This window comes from Haemaphysalis longicornis, unplaced genomic scaffold (genome assembly GCF_048455015.1).
Source record: "Haemaphysalis longicornis isolate Haplotype H1 unplaced genomic scaffold, Haemaphysalis longicornis Haplotype H1 scaffold_10, whole genome shotgun sequence".
Taxonomy (NCBI): domain Eukaryota; kingdom Metazoa; phylum Arthropoda; class Arachnida; order Ixodida; family Ixodidae; genus Haemaphysalis; species Haemaphysalis longicornis.
In genome coordinates, this window is record NW_027526204.1 from 104,914,274 (window position 1) to 104,934,908 (window position 20,635).

General features: G+C 47.0%; 1 protein-coding gene across 4 annotated transcripts in view; it reads left to right on the plus strand.

The window, feature by feature from the left end:
- The first annotated feature begins 2,079 nt into the window (after positions 1–2,079).
- Positions 2,080–20,635, plus strand: part of LOC144159031 (regucalcin-like) — a 38,830-nt gene continuing 20,274 nt past the window's right edge. Inside the window, exons 1-4 of one of the 4 annotated variants that reach the window (XM_077690267.1) lie at positions 2,080–2,233; positions 8,951–9,127; positions 11,609–11,803; positions 17,155–17,364. In XM_077690267.1, the coding sequence (XP_077546393.1) occupies positions 8,971–9,127; positions 11,609–11,803; positions 17,155–17,364 (562 nt within the window). In that variant the 5' untranslated portion in view covers positions 2,080–2,233; positions 8,951–8,970. Of the gene's footprint in view, positions 2,234–6,178; positions 6,287–8,787; positions 8,845–8,950; positions 9,128–11,608; positions 11,804–17,154; positions 17,365–20,635 lie in introns of those variants that run through there. The other 3 variants (XM_077690264.1, XM_077690266.1, XM_077690265.1) reach the window with 3 other exon arrangements.

Genomic DNA, 20,635 nt, shown 5'->3' on the forward strand with positions numbered 1-20,635 from the left:
TATGAAGCTGCCTTGTGGGCGTGTGTCTTGTTCCACATAATTCGTGCACTGCAGTGAAGTACACACTGTTTCGTGCATCAACTGGAGCGATGAACCGCACATATATTTGGGGCTCTTTGGCCTAAAATAGACGCACACACATAATATAAAATTTAATAAACTTAGCCGAAATCTATGAAGCTGTCTTATGGCAGCTATAATGCGGCTAAACCGTATTGCCAGGGATTTCCTTTGGCAGAAAGCAGAATCCCACTTCTATAACAACACCGTACAAAGCATTAGAAAGCGCAAGAGACGGATCTCTTAGCAAAAAGAACAAATTGCAGAAACCCGTTTTCGTGTTGTCTGCGGAAGTGAAATCGCGTTCGTGAACACCGCCTTTTGCTAAATTGAGGCGTGCAGTACAACTAAAATCACTAAAGACTTGAATTCGAAAAGGTGTAAACGTCTACCGTTTCCCCTATGTCATTTGGGGGAAGCCATAACTGCTATAGTTCTGAAGAATCCATTATGGTTTGAGAACACCTTCATACCGAAATAGTTTTTGAGGCTATTACATGTTATGCATTCGTTTCACAAGTCGTCATCACAGTAACGGCGGTTTGTTTTTTGTTGTTGTTGTTGTTCAACGCTCAGCCATCAGATTGCAGTGTCTGGTGGGTGCCTGTCGTCGTAATTGCTTCCTGGTGCCTTTAAGGACGCCCTAACCTTGAAGATGACGTCCGCAAACGCAAATGGTCAACTACACGTCCCGCCAGCCCTGCCAGGTGAGGGGGATTCCGAAATTTCGCAAGAGCCACCCCCGAAGGTGCGCGCTGTCGCCGAGGAGCACGAGGACGCCGCAGCGGTGCCCGATGAACTCGAAGCGATGGACGAGGCTACGTTTACTGTAGTCAAATACAAGAAAAAGCAACCGGCTGGAATACCAGTGAAGTTTCAGCCAACGCAACCAGGATGCTCCCTGTGGATACTGAATCCGAACCTCCTAGCCGCAGCAGTCATGACGTCCGCTCACGAAAAAAGGGCTGACACATTGCATACACAAGGATGGAACCCTCATCGTTTCGGTGTCAACACTTGCTGCAGCCAATCGCCTCCTTTAAGTCACAGAAATCGCTGGTATGGCCATCCGAGCTTCTGTTCTGCGCGCCTACTCAGCGAATTTTGGCAAGATTCTCGGCGTGCCTTTAGAGTACACCGACAGTGAACTGCTCGAGTATCTACGGGACCAAGGCGTAATATCTGTGAGATGCAAGGTCTCTTACGTTCCCGATGAAAACAGGACAGTCACAGAGTCACGACGTGGATCAGTGATTCTGGAGTTTGCGAATGACGCCCCCTTGCCTAAGCGGGCATACCTTGGGTTTTGCAGCTACCCCATACAGGAATTTATAGGTGCGGCTACTCAGTGCTTTAAATGCCAACGACACGGGAACATCGCCAAGCACTGTAATGGTCCTATGCGGTGCAAAGTCTGTGCTGGGCCACATTCCCACAAGGACTGCACATCACGGTCCCACCCACGATGCACCAAGTGTGATGGCTCGCACCCGGCATCGTACGGTTCATGTCCAAAGAAAAAAAGCTACCACCCTCGCTCGGGCCGTACAGCAAGTGCAAGGCACAAATCCCAGGCGACAGGATCCACCCCCCAACCCGGAATTGGTATTTACGCCAAGAAACGCTCTCCAAGCAGATGAGTCTACTCGAACCAAAACGGCGGCATGGCTGGCGACCGTGTCTGCTCAGCGTGTAGAAGCACCTTCAGTGCGCAGGCGCAGCTCCTACTCAAATCGCGCATCCCTCATTTTGCTCGACCGCAGTATCATTGTGCTCGTTTCCACAGTCTAATTGCCGGTGGTCGGCATTTCCGATTCCAGCGAGCCTTTGTATCCGCCTGTGTCAGTTATAATGATGAGGTATACACTTCCGCGGACGCTTGTTGAGCACGGCCCATAGTGGACGGCCGGCAGCCACGGAAAAATCGAAAAATTAGCCTAATAATTGCTAGCATCTCAGCGCAAAGGATGAAACCTTGTGTAAGCGGCAGTTGCAGCATATCTTATCGCACAGTTTCGCTACTTTTCCTTGCTCATGTGAACCACTCGTACGCGCCTTCCTTGGCTGATAACGTCGTGCGCGTCTGTTTGTAAAGAACTAGTGGCGAGCGGCATTGGCCTTATCTATGTCACTGCGCTCCGGAGGTCTCGACAGCTGCATCCGAACTCCCTAGGTAAGTATACCTTGCGGTCACTAGAGAGTTTTAGCTAACCGTTTTCGACGGGCCGCTCCAGTAACGGCGACACGCTCAGCGCAACCGGAGCCAATGCCGTTCGCGGCCAAGCGCGCCACGCATGCGCAATGGCGCTCCCGCTTGATATCGGAGTGGAGCGGAGCGTGAAAAACGTTCAGCTAAAACTCGCTAATGTGTGATGGTATATAGTGGTGGCGTCTTGCCTTGCACGAATAGGGAATCGATGGTGACTTTCAGATCGCCGTTATCTCAGCAGGCTCTTCTCCAGCTGCTTTGTCAACTATTCTTGTCGCTACTCGGTTTTCACTGTATTGGACGCCGCTGCTTTTGTAGACACCGAGTTATGTTCATCGGCTGGAATAGGTCTTCCCTCCCCCTCCGCCCCAACTCTCAGGGCTGTTGTAGCTGTACGTTTGTTGCGTTGGCTGCAGACCTCATGGGACGCCTCCTGACTGCAGAATTTTCATAATATCCCTGATTGACTAGACGTTGCGTGTTTTCTTTCCCTACACGAATCCGCCGATTCTTAGAACTGGCATTCCCCGCGGCCTCATGTCGATCATGTCGGAAGTACATGATTTTCGTTTTCCTAAAATCGTTCGACCATTCGTCCGCGCTCCACGGCGGATGTTCTTGGGAGAGAATTTGCATTTTGCAGCAGCTACAACCAAGGGAGAGAGAGATTTTGAGTAAAACGAGGTGTGTGGGGATGACGCGGTCGGAGAGCTTCATGAAGTCGGTGCCTTCGTCCGGGCTCCCACTGATGGCATTTTAAATCAACTACATCAGGGCAAGCTGCTCTTTTCTGCTCTTCTGGGTGGCCAGCTACTCGATGTCCGCTTTGTCTCTAGAGCTGGTACCTCACATACCGACTCCAGCGGTTACACGCAAGTGTCCGAACGGCGGGGACTACCCTACCATCTATCATGCTTATCTATCTATCATACAGAACCCGAAACTTCCCCCATACCTATCCCCACTGCCACTACACGCTAAAGGTGGGAAGAGTGCCCTTCGCACTTCCGACTCCATCCGAAAGTGCAAAGGTCGCTCGTTGAATGCGCAGAGATGGCCCTGTCTACTATCCCGGGAACTCCATACTAGGATTGTCTATTTGGTGGTGGTGGTAAACTTTATTCACAAAGGTAGAAGAGGAGGGGGTGGAGTCAAGGGTATCCTATTTCCAGGACTCCAGTGGCGAAAGCCCCTAGCTTGGCTCTTTCCAGCAGTTCTCGCTGACTGGAGAGGTCCGAGCTAGACAGTGCCGCTTCCCAGGACTCTATTGATATATTGTAGTTGTTCTGTTGCCATATGGTCGGGCAGTTCCATATAGTGTGGAAGAGGTCTGCCTTCTGATGGCATTTCTGGCATTCTTCGTTATACTTATCCGGAAACATGAGTGCTAATCTAGACTTATGTCTATTTGGTATACTCGTATCATGGCGCTTACCCACGCGGGGTATTGGTCTTGAAGCTACCTGTAACGATTAGGCTGCGCTCCAGTTTATTTTAGAGAACACAATAAAGAAAGAGAAAAAGAAAGGCAGAAAGAAAGAAAGAAAGACAAAAATAGAAATCTTGCAATGTAACAGAGGAGTCAGGAAGAATGGTGGATGAAGAATCAGCTGTTTATATAGCAGGGCAGCAGATCTTTCGCCGCAACACAGGTATGAAAGGCGAGCACAACATCTCCACGGCCACCTCCTAGGACCGAAGTACCTAGGACAAGGGGTTTCTTGGGGGAAAAAATTGGCCGCGTATCTGCTCCTTTCGTTGCAAATGTCCACAAAAGACGATTGTCTTTATTGGCTTTTGCCAAGTAAATGCCTCCCTCCGCTTTCCCGCTCACCTCTCATGTTGCTCCTCTTGCGTCGCGCTCCTCCCAAGGTAAAGATGCCAAAGGGTTGCATAAATCATTTTAAATTTACCGCGTTCCACTGCTCCAGGCGGGGTGTCTCGATGCCAACGCTGCCGTACGGCGGAGACGCGCGTGAGTCGACGCGCCCTACTTCAACGTTTTGATAGAACCACGTTGCCCTACTCCACGTGCGTTCCAAGCAGAACGTGGTACCTATCTAGAGGAACCTTTCGTAACTGTTGCCGCTTGATTTCTTAAAAATGGCGCCAGAAGCTATAGTGGCACGGGCGACAGCAGGCGACGGCTGAGGGAATTTTTTTTCTGCAGTTGATGAAGTATATAATTTCGCAAAAATCAAGCATGTATGATTTTTTATAACGGAACGCTGCAAATATCACCTCTGTATTCATTTGTTGTCTTATATTTGCGTAATGTCTTGTTCTTCTTCCACAATGTTGACAAGTATGAACATTACACCGGACTTAGACGGGAAGATTGAGATGGGACTTTATAAGACTATTGCGCAGGCCTTGTTTTACTTTGGCCGGGTGGCGGAATCGAGTCACACACAGACCGACAGACAGACAGACAGACAGACAGACAGACAGACATACAGATAAACAAAAATTTCTGGGTTTAAGTAGCCCAAGAAAGACAATCGTCTTTAATAAAGTTACTTTCTTCTTCTTCTAAAGCTGGTTCGCATTTTTGGACGTTTAGAACGGGCCCATACTTGCGCGCATAGTATTGGCACACGTTCAATTGAGTTGAAACGCAACATACGTTCTGCGTCTATACCGACGCTGCATTTCCTGCCAGCTCTGGAAATGCGATACCAGCTCTGGTGCGTGTGACGAGGCCGAAAATGGCAAAACATGCCTTAACCATGTCATAACCTTGCTGTTAGTTTGTGGTTTAAAGGAAACATTAGCAATCTTATATGCGCTTTACTTATGCTGAAAAGGAATCTTCAATTAGGCCCTTAAACTAGCTCAAGAATTCAAAAGCGTTATCTTCTCGAGGTTGCTGTACATTAAAAGCTCAGTTCTGACTCTCTTATCTCTGAAAGCATTAAAAACCCGAGACAATTATTTATCTATTTTACATAAAACACCTATTATAGCTTCGTGGTATACAACCTACAAGGCAGGGCCGAACGTTGTTGATGCTCCAACTTTGAGTATGAACCTCTGCTTCGTGCGCATTGAACCATGACTACATTCAAAGACCAGATGGAAACTTAACTCACCCTTTGTTCCACCGTTATGTGGCACATGAAGATCTCAACCCACTATTAAGTTTACACTTTGTTCTGTCGTGCAGAAAGTTATGTTGTCCAGCTGAACAAAGCCGATCAACGGCAGCAGTATGGCTTGAGACGAACCGCATGGAGTATACCGGGCCTGTTGAGTCATCTTAGTGTACGGAGGCCACAATGAGGGTCAACCTCAAAGCCAAGGAGGGTGTGCCGAAGAGCGAGTTCCCGCAATAAAATCTGAAATCCACTAAATCTTCAAGCATACTGAACTACCTTGGCACGACGATTTGCGCTAAGAACTTACGCTCCGCTACTGCGCTAACGACAACCGCGCCACTGTCATAGCCTTTGTATGGAAGCTGAAACTCCCTTTGTCGCCACCCTCCGCTCAATTGTGACTTCTAGATACATGCTACCCATATTCGAATAATGTTGTTATAATGTGCTGAATAATGTCCAGACAATTCGCCAGTGCAGATATGCCCTCCGCACACGAAGACGCCCTCCGCACACGAAGAGGATCCGCACCGCTTACCCCTGAAAATCTTCTCTTGTTTCTAATGCTATCCAGCCTGTATGTTCACAATAGCTGGTAATAAATCAGACAGCGACGTTTTGGCCGCTGACTTCATTTGGGATGCTGACCGCTACTTATGGTCGCCGTTCCTTCGGCTACGGTCGACAGGGCGCTTGAAGGGCCGGCTACGGTTGACCGGGTATTTTGAGGGGCTGCAGTTGCCCGTTGAGCGGCGTTGTCGTTCCCTTTGGGTTTCCGCAGAAAAGAAGGTGCGGAGCGCGCTGCGCCACTGCCCGTCTGGACTCTGAAGCATATTGTCGCACCATCGCCACCCGTTTTGGAGGGCGACGCTCGGTGCGGCACAACTTTAGCCGCTAAGTTTTCCCCGGGCTCGGGCTGGTGAGTAGGCATCGGTGTTTCCGGAGACAATCTGGGGTAACTTCAGCACTAAGAACTGTTGAGTAAGGTCTTCTGCGAAGGCAGAGATCCTGGTGGAACTTAACCGTTAGCAAGAACTTAGCAAGAAGGGCAGCTGGATGGTGGGGGGGGGGGGGGTATTATGTGGGAGAGATGGGGTATAAAACGGGGGTGTTAAAGCATGTTTTGGTCTGGAGTGTGCACCAAAGGTTGGCGTCGTGGGCGTTCAGAGATGGGCGAGTTCTATGGCTGACAGTGGAGGTGGCTGCGTCGGTAGTGGTAGTAATATTTCAGGGCAGCAAGAAGGACCTGGTGGGATGAGGGGGAGTGCGGCCGAGTCGTACACCAGTGCACCATTGAGAGAAAGACAAAATCAGAAAATTCTGGCTGCGTCATCGCAAGACAGGAATAGCTGGAGGAACATTGCAGGTGTTTTCGTCCTGCAGTGGGCACGAAACACATCAGGAAGATGATCATGGTACGACCGTAATGGGGTGTCAATGGCGGCTTGCTTTTCAAAAGTGCAGTGCCTAGAGTGCCGCCCTACGGCACTCCAGTTGAGCGCTAAAGAAGATGCTAGAGTTCCAAGACATAGCTAACACAGGCCTGAGCGTCGTTGTTGTGTAGAGGTTTCGCCCTAGCTTGCTGTTACTAAGGGTGGTGGTTCGAATCCTACTCATGCATTCTTAATTGTTTCACACCTAAAGTTTTAATTAAAATTTTACGTCTTCTGTAAGTTTTTGCGTTTTAAGGGATTTTTTTTCTGTTCGTCAGTTTATATTAGGGTAGTTTACGTTATTACGGTAGTTTAGTTTATATTAGGGTAGTTTACACCCCTCGGAGATGACCTCTGGAGGTGATCTCAAAGCAACAGAATCGTCAGAGTTATTATCAACATGGCCAAGTAAGGGACGTCTGCCACTGCAGGGTACGCTTAATTACCACTCTTTTCGCCACCGGGATATTTACCCGCATCACCAACTCGTTTCGAAAATGTGGACTTTGGCTTGCCTGACGAGTCTTGCGCGTGTAGTATACAGGTCGATATAATCATGTCTAAAATGGCGGCGTGCACGTGGGAGGCATTACCATGGCAACGGAGTTGAGAGCATCCGTTTTTCATCCGACGGGTTTTACAGAATGTAGACCACAATGCTTCTGAAAAGCAGAAAGTAGGAGTGCACAGGTTTAAAGTGAAATTACGCCCGACTGGCCTTCATGAAAACACTATGTCAAAGTGGGTGAATCCTTACATAGTTGCATATGCGGCTAAAGTCACTGCGGAGTTAAATAGAGCTTGAAGATGAGGACTAAAGAATCAGAGGCAAGACGGCGCCGCCGCACGTCTCCGATTGTTTCGTCCTCGTCTTCAAGTGCTATTTATCTGTGCACGAGAAACAACCAGCCTAACTTTCGATTCTACTGAAGTCACTGTAGACGTCTACAAGAGCCGAACTCCTCGAGTTGGTTGAAGGAGCGTTCTCGCCCATTCGTGATAGTAGTTATATGGCAAGCTGCATGTCTTCTCAGATATTTTTGTACGCAAACAGGATAACAGTTTTGCGAAGGTTCATTGAGGGACACTGGCGATACCTTCTGACGTGAGGCTAGATTGTGAAGTCCGAAGTTGATTTCTGTTTCGCGTACTTCAAGAAGTACACGAACGGCCCTTTTACAGAGCACTCAATGTAGGATGTTAGGTGGAACGATAAAACTTACATCTAGGAATAGAAGTAAAAAAGCAGGTCTAATATTCCTATTAACAACGCAGCTGTCGTACAAGACGTAAGTTCGGTGTTGCAGAAAAAAATGCCAAGGAAATGCGGAGCGCTCGTGAACGCGTGCTTAGCGGCGACCACCGAGCGTTCCCGGCACGCGCAGTGGCTTTAGCAAAAAGAAAACTGGCAAAAACAACAAGGAGCGAGAAAATTCCGAGCGCTCGTGAGTGCGTGCCTCGCGGCGACCTCCGAGTACCTGGATCGTGGAGTTGCTTTAGTTTAAACGCTCCAGCGCTGCCACCACTCGCTACCGCAAATGTAATGCTTGCTATGAGGAACACGATGACATCATTTCATATGACGGTGACTACTACTAGCACAGTGAAAAGAAACGACAGAACATGTAAATAAACCATCTCAAACTTGTATAAATACGTGGTGATGTGTCCTTCAGTGCTCCCCCCGTATAAATAAATCCTTCCGCTTCGAGCCATGCGCGACTTACTGCAAGATTCGCCAGTTGAGCTGGTGAAGTCTACAATGCTGATGATGACTTTGCATCCAACACATGCCACGAAGTAGACGACCTTTTCGATGCATATGATGACCATTACTAGCACCGCAACTGCGCAAATAAACAATGATAATGAAACTTAACCATGTGTCCGGCAATGCTCACAAACCACCACTTCGCCATTCAAGTCTTGCGCGTGAGTGCAAACTAACCTGAATTTTTGAGCAAGTGTATTTTTTTCATTCGGCAGGTTGCCTTGTGGATACTGCGCAATAAATCCAGAATTTCGGGAATTAAGACAATGTGAAGTAAGGAATGCATGTCCGGCTTGTGCGAATACTCGTGTCCCCCCCCCCCTTTTAACTTTGTGATTTACCACTTTACTTTTATGTTGCTTGTCCCGATGACCCTCAGAGCGTGCGCGGAAGTCCAGTATGAAGGTGGAAATCGCCAGCAGACGGAAGAACCTCCTGGGCGAGGGACCGCACTGGGACGGCCGCTCGTCGACGCTGGTCTACGTGGACGGCATGGGACGGGACATCGTCCGCTACGACCCCAGCACTCGCACCGAGACGGAGGTGTTCCACTTGGGTCAGTCTCTATGTGTCCCGCCCGCGGTGAAGCTAAACTAGACATCCCTCCTCGTCTGGAAGAAATTTAACCACACTATACCATAAAATTCGGCGCGAAGAATGGTCTTTAAGAAGTCGTGATAGCAGCGCCCGAAAATCGCTGGGAAAAGCGTTCGTCCTGCGCTGGACGCATACATGAGGATGATGCTGACGAGGATGGGGGTAAAGTGCCGATGAAGACAAAATCCAACTTTGATCAACTTGAAAGAATTTGCCACTGGTAATTCACTCAGCTCCATTCCACTCGTGAAAGATGTGTTTCAACCGGAAGAACGAAAGAAAAATTGAAAAACTTTCAAATTTCGCGGTAGAGTGACGTAATATGGGCATAACCGAAGCCAACACCGGACGTCCGTCGGCCGCCCTACGCATGTCCATTCCGTAATGGACGTCCGTTTGAGACCCCATAGACATCCCATGTACGTCCGTTGTACATCCGGGTTTCCCACTTCCGTACGTCCATTAGCACACTCAAAATTGGACGTATTTGGGATGTTCAGTAAAAATTACAGAATCACAACTATTTCATTAAAGAGACGTATATGTTTCCGCAACGAATACTACACCACACAACACCAAGGCGCTACCGGGCAGACAAGTACACCATGAACACAATAAACTTTCTTCACTCCTTGTTGGAGGTTCCCGATTCTTAAATGCCCTTCCCTAAAGAGATCGTCGTTTGAGTGAGTGAAATGCTTCAAAAAAGATTAAAATTAGCCTTAGGTATAGTAATATACAGATGAAACTTGCAATTTACAAGTCGCGGTGTTGATGTACAAAATCTATTCAATTGAAAAGCAGAGTAGCATTTCTGTTTTTGCTTTTGTATTCAATATACGCTATTCTTTAATGCTTCATGGTAACTTTGTACATATACGGGCGGATGTCCTTCGAACATAGGAAATGTACATCCTTTTTCTATTCATTATTCGTTCCTGTACGTGCACTGTACGTCAAAAAATGTACAACCAAATATGGACGTACAGTGGCCGTCCAAACTTGGCATTGGATGTTAGGCGGTTTTTTAGGGCGTTCCAGGGACGTCTGTAGTTCCTTGGGAAGTGACGTATTAGAGGCCAGCCCTTAAAACATAATTATGAGTGTGTTACCTGCCAGTTAGCATTTAAGTGATACGATACAACAAAACTTGAGGCCCCACTACAAGCGTTCAGTCATGTTCTTGCCACTGGCTTAGGTCGTCGGTCCTCAGTCGCACAAAAAAGCACTGCGAAGTCAGTGAGAGTTCGCCAGAAAGTGAATGGGGAGTCGCCATGCTTCATATGTTTTCTCTACTATCTTCACTATTTGTTTGAAGTAAAATCGGTATCAAGGTTATCGGGCAAAGCAGTGCTTTAAATAAACCAAACGTGTATTTGTCTTCATGGAAATTTAAAAAGATTTTAATGATCTCACAAAATGGGCAAGTAAAATTTGGGACCTCCTAGCACCGTTTGCATAGTTAGCTTTATTTGCCCGGTGGGGGTTCGTCAATTCGAAGTTACATCTTGAGGGAAGTTGTGGTGACTAAGAAACGAATGGGTTTGAAACTCTAAAGGTCGTTTGTTTTCTCTTGTCCCCATTCCGAAACATCGCCGCCTTTTAGAAAACCGAAATAGATTCTAGGAAATAAATCGCAGCATCTCCACTCCGTGAATGATGGCGAGGGTGCGGAGTACGGGGACTCGAAGTGACATCCAAGTTGCGCCCCGAGGGACATCCGATTTGGGCCCCGACCGTCATTCGATCTGAGCCCTGAGTTGCACCTTGATTATTCCCTAAATGAAACTGCAACTCACGGCTCAAATCGAATTTCGCTTGATTTTCGCTTGATGGTGGTGTGCGCACGGACGGACGCGGACGGATACTGGGAGGTCCTAAGGTTCTCCGCACCGTTACAGGCGAGGGAGTAAGCCGTTTGACTCTCCGGTACTAACTCGCGGTGCTAGCCCAATGGGTAAGACGACTGACACTTACTCTGTCTGGTCTACCAGACACAGGCTCGAGTCCTACCGGTGCCTGTGTGATTTTTCGCGATTTTAAATGCTATGCGCGCGGACACGGACGGACATTGAGCGGTTCTAAGGTACTCCGCACCTAAAGACCTTGAAGGCTTCTTATATGGAACTGTAGAACCACGCTATCTGTTAGTGATGAATGAGGTTGAGTAGAACCTCTGCTAATCCACTTGCTTCAATCCAGTGCCATTCTAAAACCCGACTTTAGCTGAATGGCTGAAAAGGCAACTGAAACTAATCCCCCTCAACAAGCTGTCAGCACTCAAGTACCGCTGAAATTTTATTATGACGCCGAGAATGTTTAATGTAAGGATACAACGGAGCCCGTTTGAGCTGCTTTAGAAAAGTGAAATTATAGTCGGGTATCGAGAGTACTTATTTTTACGCTTGGTTTGTACCCAACCCTACCGTTGTTACCGCAGAAGGGGAAATCGGAAACGCCATCCCGTATGTCGAGGACAATCGCAAGCTCGTCGTCTGCATGGAAAAGGGCATCTACCGATTAGAGCTTGACACCAAGAAGAAGACGCTGCTGACTGAGGTGTCGGACCCCGAGTCGACGGTGAAGACTCGGCTCAACGACGGCAAATGCGACGCCCTGGGACGCCTTTGGACAGGTAACTAGGATATGACATGCCCTGCGTCTAAACTTCCTGGCCCGTTCACTTCTGTGCAGTAATTCAGGTAAAACATTTCCTACTGGGTAATTTACAAGTTGGAAGGGATGCCGCAATCTGTCCTCATAAGCGTGGGACGTTAAGCACTCATGCACTGCCATCTAATAAGCATGAAGCTGAACTTAAAGAGGAGAGAGGGAGAGAGAGAAAAAAAGAGACAGAGAACCTTTATTAGAAAAGGATGATCACTGGTCACGATAGGCGAAAGGAATGTGAAGGGAGGGTAAGAGAAAATAAAAAAATGCTGGTCGTTCTCAGTAGACTTGATAACTGGGCCAATTCTTGGAAACTGCCATTCATGGGCCAGTTCGTGGTGATCGCAGTAGGGTTTCTGCAGGTTCGCCTGTTCGTTCGGAGGAGGACCCACTCAAACAACCCGTGCTAGACCGATTTTAATTGAAAAAACTGCTATTTCATATAATAGTTGTGCATCAGTTTGTTGTGGATCGGGATGGGGTTGGGGCGATTTGAATGTACGGTGCCTGGCGAAAGCTGGGCACGACCAAACTAGGTGTGTGAGGTCTGATGTAGTGGTGGTACGGCAGTAAAGACATCGAGGGGGCAGGTGTCGCATCGCATCGCTGGGGAGGGCTAGGGGGACCGCGACGGCCTTACCCCAGGCACCAGTGGAGGATAAGAGGGGGAACTCTCCTGAGCGGCTTCATGAGCCGCCTGGTTGCCTGAAGAAAATGGTTCGTGGCCATGCAGGTACCCAGTCGACGCGGATGTTGGTGTTGTTCCGTTGGAGGAGTTGAAATTGAAACAGAATTTCGTGGACGACAGGGCTGGTGGAATTACACGATCGCAAAGCTTTGAGGGCCTCGTAAGAATGTGTTAGTATGCGTATGGAGGGCGGTAGAGGTGGGTCACAATCAAAGGCAATAGTTGACACTGCGTAATTAATAGCATACAGCTTCGCATCAAGGCTGGAATGTTCTCTGCCAAGTATGGTGGTGTACCCTGAGAGAACCAGGGCCTCAGGGCATGTCCAAGCAAGGCCCGCGCCGTGGTGGTTTACGATTTCGTCCGTGAAAATGTCCAGTTCGTTCTGAAGGCGATCCCTTTGGAGGCGTCGGATTCGATGCTGCCGCAATAGCGTATTACTACGCTCTATAGGTTTGCTGTGCGTATAAGTATCAAGTGCTGGTCGACGCCAGGGTGCTATGGGGACTTGGTAATCGGGAAGTACTGGTGGTTTTCTGGCGTCCCACGCTGCTAAGGCGTGTCCCTGGTGTGTAAGGGGTCTTTTGAAGTCCGCCTGGGCTCTCGCCTCCTGAATGATGGCTTCAATAGGAGGAAGAGGTACAGCTTGCTCCAGTTTACCAATGAGTGTATGCTTTGATAAGCCAGTGACTGTCCTGAGGGTCGCCCGATGTAGCACCTATGTGGTTTTGATGTTGGTCTTGTTGAGGTCGAAAGCCGTTGCACCGTACGTAAATCGGCTCACAGTGATAGCCATGGCCATATTCAAGATGGCTTTCTGCGATGCTCCACCATATTTCTTAGACAATCGACGGATAGAGTGCAGTATGGCATACCATTTCTGTTTTAATCTTTTGAGCCAAATGCCAGGACTGTTTTTGTTCCAAATGGAAGGCCAACGAGTGAAGTGGGCTCAGTTGAAGCAGATACATAGCAGTTGACTATGCTAACTGCAATTTCTTGTGGCGGGTCAGGTGCCTTACAACCGTGTACTGCCAGAAATTCGTTTTTTTTTTTTTCAGGTGCGAGTTGTAGACCTAGCTGAGCCAGAGTGAGCTCAAGGCTGTTAGCAGCGTCCTGTAGCTCAACAATCTGGTCCTCTAAAGAATCAAAGTCGGCCGCTTCCGTCCAGACCGTGATATCATCGGCGTATATGGTAAAGCGGGCACCTGAGTCAATTTCAAGTTGTCGAGCTCTCTGGTCATGGCCAGGTTGGAAAGTAGAGGGCCTAAAATTAACCCTTGAGGAACACCGCGGTCGAGGTAATAAGTAATGGGTTCCCATACAAAGTGCGAACCGTGAAGGCGTACAGGCTGGCTTTGGAGAAATGCTCTAATCCAATTTTTCGGGCGGGCACTGGGGTAGGCACAAGCCAGTTCCTCTAGAATGACCGGGTGGCTAACGTTGTCAAACGCCTTTCACAGATCAACCGCCATGATGAGGTCAGGAGTGCCACGATGGTAGTGGGGGCGGTTAATTACCCTGTGCGTGCCAACATTGGGCCGGAAGCCTGTTTGGGCTGGGTTAAAATATGGTTGGACATATTGTAAATAATGCGTGAGCCAATTGTTCATAATACGCTCAATCAATTAGCAAATGACGGGCGGGAGGGAGATCGGCGAGAAAATCAATACCAGCTTGCACAAAAATGCAAGCCTGCTGGCACAGCGGAGCTGTGTTCGTCACACCAAGCTAAACTAGACGAGCCGGATATATGTCACTCAGAACTATTTACCCTATTATTTATATCATCATCTTCTTCATAAGCCTGGTTGTGTCCACTGCAGGACGAAAGCCTCTCCAAAGACTCTCCAACCACGCCTATCGAGTCTGATGGTGTGGTTGTGTAACCATTAGGAGTTTTCTGGCAAATGTACTCAACCAGGGCTGCCAAATCCTTGTGTGATGAGGCAATGCTGTTTGTGTCCCAAGGAGACTCCCTAGTATGGTTGCACCTATCTAGTGCAGCCTACCATGGTATCCGGTGGTGTTTGGCCAGATTAGGCAGCATCTCGGACCTGGCAATATAATGGAGGGTGGTTGCTGATCATCGGTATGATCAGAATTTGTGAAACACTCCATTGATGCACACAAGCCGTGACATCTACAAATCACTGGTTTGTTCGATGAAAATAATGTTATGCAGATTGGCGGTACGGTCCCACTGTCTGTACATACACGCGCAAATGTGCATTATATATGTAAATATATAATATAATGTAACAATACAATGCGATGTATTAAAGGAGCCATGAAGACAAAATACAAGCTGGGTTTATTACAAAGACTGCTTAGTCCCGATAACAATGATACCAGCATCATCGCAATTTTCGAACAAATAACGGAGATATTAAAGAAAACGTGTGAAGCAGTCGCGACCCCCTAGCCAATTTCCCGCAACTTTTCTATGACGTCACAGAACCCTTTTTGTGTGATTGGCAGCCGCCTAACTGACCTGTCGTGACGACAGATGACTGGACGTCTGTAATGGGGCCTCTAGTTCCATTGGACCGCATTACTTGAATGCTAACGTGCAGTTAACGCACTGAAAGGTATGTTTTATTGTTGGCCCGTATGACGTCATTCTTGCTCATAACACGTCACTGTGGCGCAAAATTTGAAAGTTTTTAAATACTTCTTGCTTTTTTTCGTTGAAAAACATCTTTTGCGGTTGTAATAGAGCTGAGTGAGATACTGAATCCTAGTTCTTTCAAATTAGACGAAGTTGTATGTTCTCTTCATGGCTCCTTTAAGTGTTTCCATTTTGATGTATATATATATATATATATATATATATATATATATTCATCAGGAGTAGTCCGAATGGCGCTGGCTACCACCCCCAAGCACCGGAAACAAACTACCTTTACATAAATACCCGACAAAGTGGAGGGGAAACAGCCCAGCCGGTAGCATAGTGGTAATCGCACCAGTCGCGTATTCCGGAGGTCATGGGTTCGGATCCCACCCGGCGGGAATATTTTTCTGCACTTCCTTTCTGTCTTCCCAAATTCTTCGTTTTTTGCAGTGACCTACCAAATTCCCCCCTTTGCTTTCCGAGGTTTTCTTTACTGTCAACACTTATTTCTGTCATATATATATATATATATATATATATATATATATATATATATATATATATATATATAGGGAGAAATAAAACTTGGAAGGTGGTAAAGAACACAAGAAAAGAAGAAAACTTTGAACAAGGTAGAAACCACGATTGTTGCCAACGTTTCAGCCAAGCGACTTGCCTTCATCAGGCCCTGACGAAGGCAAGTCTCAAGACGACAAGGAAGAAGCTCGGTGTGGGGCTCAGCCCAGCCCGGGCTCGGTTAGGGCTGCGTGTAAATAATTCTTGTAAATATATCGCTTCATTACCACACGGTCTGTTTCATCTGCCGCCACGTTACAATATATTCTCGCCTGGCATTCTCGCCTGGCAGCGCGGCGCGCTTCCTGGTGAGAAGCCTCTTCTTCGGGCATCGGGATTTTTGGTCACCCCATCACCCATGTGCGTGGCACGGAGTCGGAGAGAGTTCTGCCGCCGCCACTCGGCGCTTCGAGTTTTATGAGCGCAGACTGTTGCCCCTAGCACCACGGAGTGAGTGACGTCAGGAGCTGACGACAGTCGTCTTGTCGGCGACACGGTTTGCTGAAACGCTGATTGGCACTCGCACTCGGTAATTTCTTTTTCTTTTTACGAACCCCCAACGTGCCCATTGCCACGCGCTAGCCTGGACTACGCCGGGCGCCCCTCATGAGACGCCCGCTCACAGACGCACAGCATTTTCATGGTATTTTTTCTGTATGGGCAAAGCTCGGCTGTTAAAAATGCACAGCCAAACGGAAGGAATTTGGAACAGGCGTGGCGCTACCAACGGGAGCATTGGTTTTTAACGTGCAGAACGCACCGAAAGAAGCCATTAGAACAAAATGGCTCCAACTCCGGAGGGCTTTTAAAACATTCTTTCTCCATAATGGCAATGGACGGCGTAGTTGCGCATGTGTTTGAGCATTGAAATATGCCGAGAACTTCACCGAGCTCTCATACGCCGGTGCATAAAATGAATTCAGTGCTACGAAAATGTAAACCCGCGACAGCACTGTCTCCAATTTTACATAGGGAACACCTGAAGGGGACATAAGGAATAGCTGATGTTTCTGCGATTTGTCTTGCTGCTACGTCTGTTCTGTTCCACTGCGTTTGTGCAAAGATTGGCGCTGTACCTGTGTTTATTTTCATTTACTCGCTTTATGTTTCCTTTGGATTTTTTTTCTTTTACTTATTGTTTTTTTATTCAAACAGCGTACCGTCTCATGTATATATCCGTATTTATCTTCTCAGCTAGAAACTCTCACAGAACAACTACGGCGTCTGCACTTTAGTTATCAAGCTGCCAGCTATCGGCAGTTTCTAGTAATAAAGATGACAGCTTGCAATGTGCACTTCACATCGAATAAGCGTCTAGATTTGTTTTAAGTGTCTAGAATAAGTGTCTAGAAAATGTTTTTGACACTTCCCTGTTAAACACTTCTTTCTAACATCTCACTCCGAACTGGCATATGTGTCGCATCGTTGTTCCCAGGATCCATACCAACGGTGGCGTTGGAGAACATAATACCCGAAAAGAACAACCTCTGGTCATTCTCCAAGGGCCGACTTGAACACAAGCTTGGCAAAGTCTCGCTGTCCAACGGAATCACCTGGACGTCAGAAAATGGAACCATGTTCTTCGTAGACACCATACCGACGCAGATATACGCCTTCGACTTTGACCTCAACGCTGGAAATATAAGTGAGTATACTTGACGGCAAGGCACGATCAGTGGTGATCATCTACTCTCGTAGAAAAAATTCCATGTGGACTGTTGCTACGCTTTTGTAGATGCACAGAGAGGTAACGCGCCCACTAGGAACACATGCCAAATGTGAAAAGGAGGGAAAACTGATTTTTTGTGTATATTTCCTTCATCCCAAATGAAAGGGCATCACTTAAACACCTTCAGCAGAAACGGCTTTGCTGGTGGTGCCCTGGAACTTTTGAAATCGGAATTTTTAGACCTACCACCCACACGTGTCCCACCGAAAGAAAAGCTTGCAACCATGGCAGTGAGCCATATGCGGCAACATACCTTTAACGTCAGATCAAAAAAGGTACTTAAAAAGTCGTCCCGGGCTAAAACGACAATGTGCAATCTTTTCTCTTCCTTCGAGTGGTTTTTGGATCGCGCTTTGAAACTGACGGAGTTATTTGAAGATCAGGTAGTGTCACGTTTGAACACTACAAGGCGCTACCTTTCAAACTTCAGACATTTAAGTGCAAAATTAAATTATTTCCGCCTGTTTATTTAGTACCCTTTTTTTGTTGCCCCACAATATAAAACGCTTGAATTCATATAAGCTAGAAGGCATGCACTCCACAAAAATTGGTCGTCCGCCCCTTTAAAGGAGCCATGAAGACAAAATACAAGTTGGGTTTATCAGAAAAACTGCTTAGTCCCGATAACAATGATACCATATCATCGCAATCTTCGAACAAATAATGTAGATATTAAAGAAAACGTGTGAAGCAGTCGCGACCCCCTAGCCAATTTCCCACAACTTTTCAATGACGTCACGGAACCTTTTTTGTGCGATTGGCGGCCGCCTAACTGACCTGTCGCGACGATACATGACTGGACGTCTGTAATGGGGCCTCTAGTTCCATTTGACCGGATCACTTGAATGCTAACGTGCAGTTAACGCACTGAAAATTGTTTCATTGTTGGCCCGTATGACGTCATTCTTGCTCATAACACGTCACTGTGGCGCAAAATTTGAAAGTTTTTATTAAATACTTCTTGCTTTTTTTCGTTCTAAAAACATCTTTTGGAGCTGTAATGGAGCTCAGTGAAATACTGAATCCTAGTTCTTTCAAATTACACGAAGTTGTATTTTCTCTTCATGGCTCCCTTAAGCTAGCAAGCAGAAGAGAAATCTTGTTTTGAAATGTGAAGCTGCACCCAAAAAACTTTGTTCCCGATGGCTTATAGCAAATTTTAATATCACTTCCAAAGAGCTGCCGCTAGTTTTATGTCCGAAAGGGGAACTCCTGCAGGATATACCGCACTTAAAAGTAATGGCGAACAAGCCGTAAACTGCTTCTGGAACAGAAGTATGTCCCGCACTGCCGTTTTTGTTCTGCAGTGCGCCTAGAAGAGGGCATAGCGGCCTTTCAGAGAAAATCTCCTCCTTTGGCTATTATTCTATATTCTATTACACATATGGCTGGCTACACTCTTGAACAAATGCTGTACAGCGAAATGTGTATGTCGTTTCATTTGCTAATAACGGAGTATCTCACAAAATGTGAATGTGGGAAGTTTTCTGGCTGCGTGAACTAGTGTTAAACTCTCCGTCTGCATGTGTGGCATTGCCTGAGAGGCTGAGGGAATATGTTCTACCAATCGCTCCTGTTTTGGTGCAAGTGAGAGCTGACATTAGTGGGACGACCCGCTCGGAATAAGTCTTTCCTTGGGACAACAGGTCATGTTTCAATCAAACCCTTTATCTTGTAGTAGTACATATATACCATCACCGTAACTGAGATTCATAGTATACATACGCACGCAACGTTTCAACAGACCTGTGAGAGAGAAAGCTTCGGATCTGAATTTTTTGTAGTATATGTGTACACATTATCTTTTTCATAAATTTTACCACTTTGGCAAGTGCGGTGTGTGTCTTGTGATCTCTCTTTTATAAAATTTGATACACATAAGGTACCAAGAACTTCAATATCGCAGCACTTTCGAATCTGAAGTATAAATACCCATGTGCAGACTTTTAGTGATGCTTCTAAAACCTCCACTATGGTGTCTTGTGCTGCTCATGGTCCTAGCTTTAATGCCTGCAGAACCATGAACGTACACAACCATTTTCCCAGCAGAAGCATATAATATTTCACTTATTCTACAACACCTTCTTGAGAATAAAATTCCGGATTCAATAGTCTATACCGATTCCTTGAGCGTTGTTCGGGCACTGTCATCCCAAAAGCCGTGCAAAAACCACATAATCAACCTTGTTTTCAACACCACTAATTCTGTGTATACACAAAAGCATGAACGGGTCCGGTCATGGCTACAAGGATACCTTGTGATCACTGTAAATGAGCAGGTAAATGATAGAGCCGCTGATGTTGCACTAAGATACGCAGTTGACGTAACCACGGCACCCTACACTCACCTCAAGCCTCGCATTAGACAACACCTGCGTAATACATGGCAAACACAGTGGAGAGAACAGACAGACAACAAACTACACGTAATAATATCACACTTGGGACAATACACCACCGATTCACGCATCAGATACACACAAGTCGCCTTGGCTATGGACAGAGCACACTCGTACAACACACTCATATCTGCTTACAGGGTTTTCAAGACCACTATGTAGCAGATGCGCAGATGCCGTACCCGTAGTACACATCCTAATTACATTCAAGGCTCTTGACACCACACGACGCAAATATTTTCCTGAAATATACTCACAAAACATCCTGCCACACCCATCATATTTCTTGGCCGACAACCCAACGTTTTCCATTAGGCGAGTTTTTCAGTTTCTAAAGGACGACAAATTTTTACAGCTCCTTACATATACTTCATAATCATCCTTACCCTATGCTCCAGCCATCTTCAATGGATTTTGTTTCGCTTCACTTTTTGTTTTTACTGACATAATCTAATAATTACATTTAGATCTGTCATTAAACAACGTTGTATTTGGCACTCTTTGCGCTATTTCACCTCGCGGCATTAAACACAAACCATCACCATCAACAGACCTCAATACTTTTCACCTTACAACCCGCCGCGGTGGCTCAGTGGCTAAGGCGTTGCGCTGCTGAGCACGAGGTCGCGGGTTTGATTCCCGGCCACGGCGGCCGCTTTTCTGATGGAGGCGAAAAGCAAAAACGCCCGTGTGTGCGAGATTTCGGCGCACGTTAAAGATCCCCAGGTGGTCAAAATTAATCCGGAGCCCTCCACTACGGCGCGCCTCATCGCCTGCGTTGCGTCGGC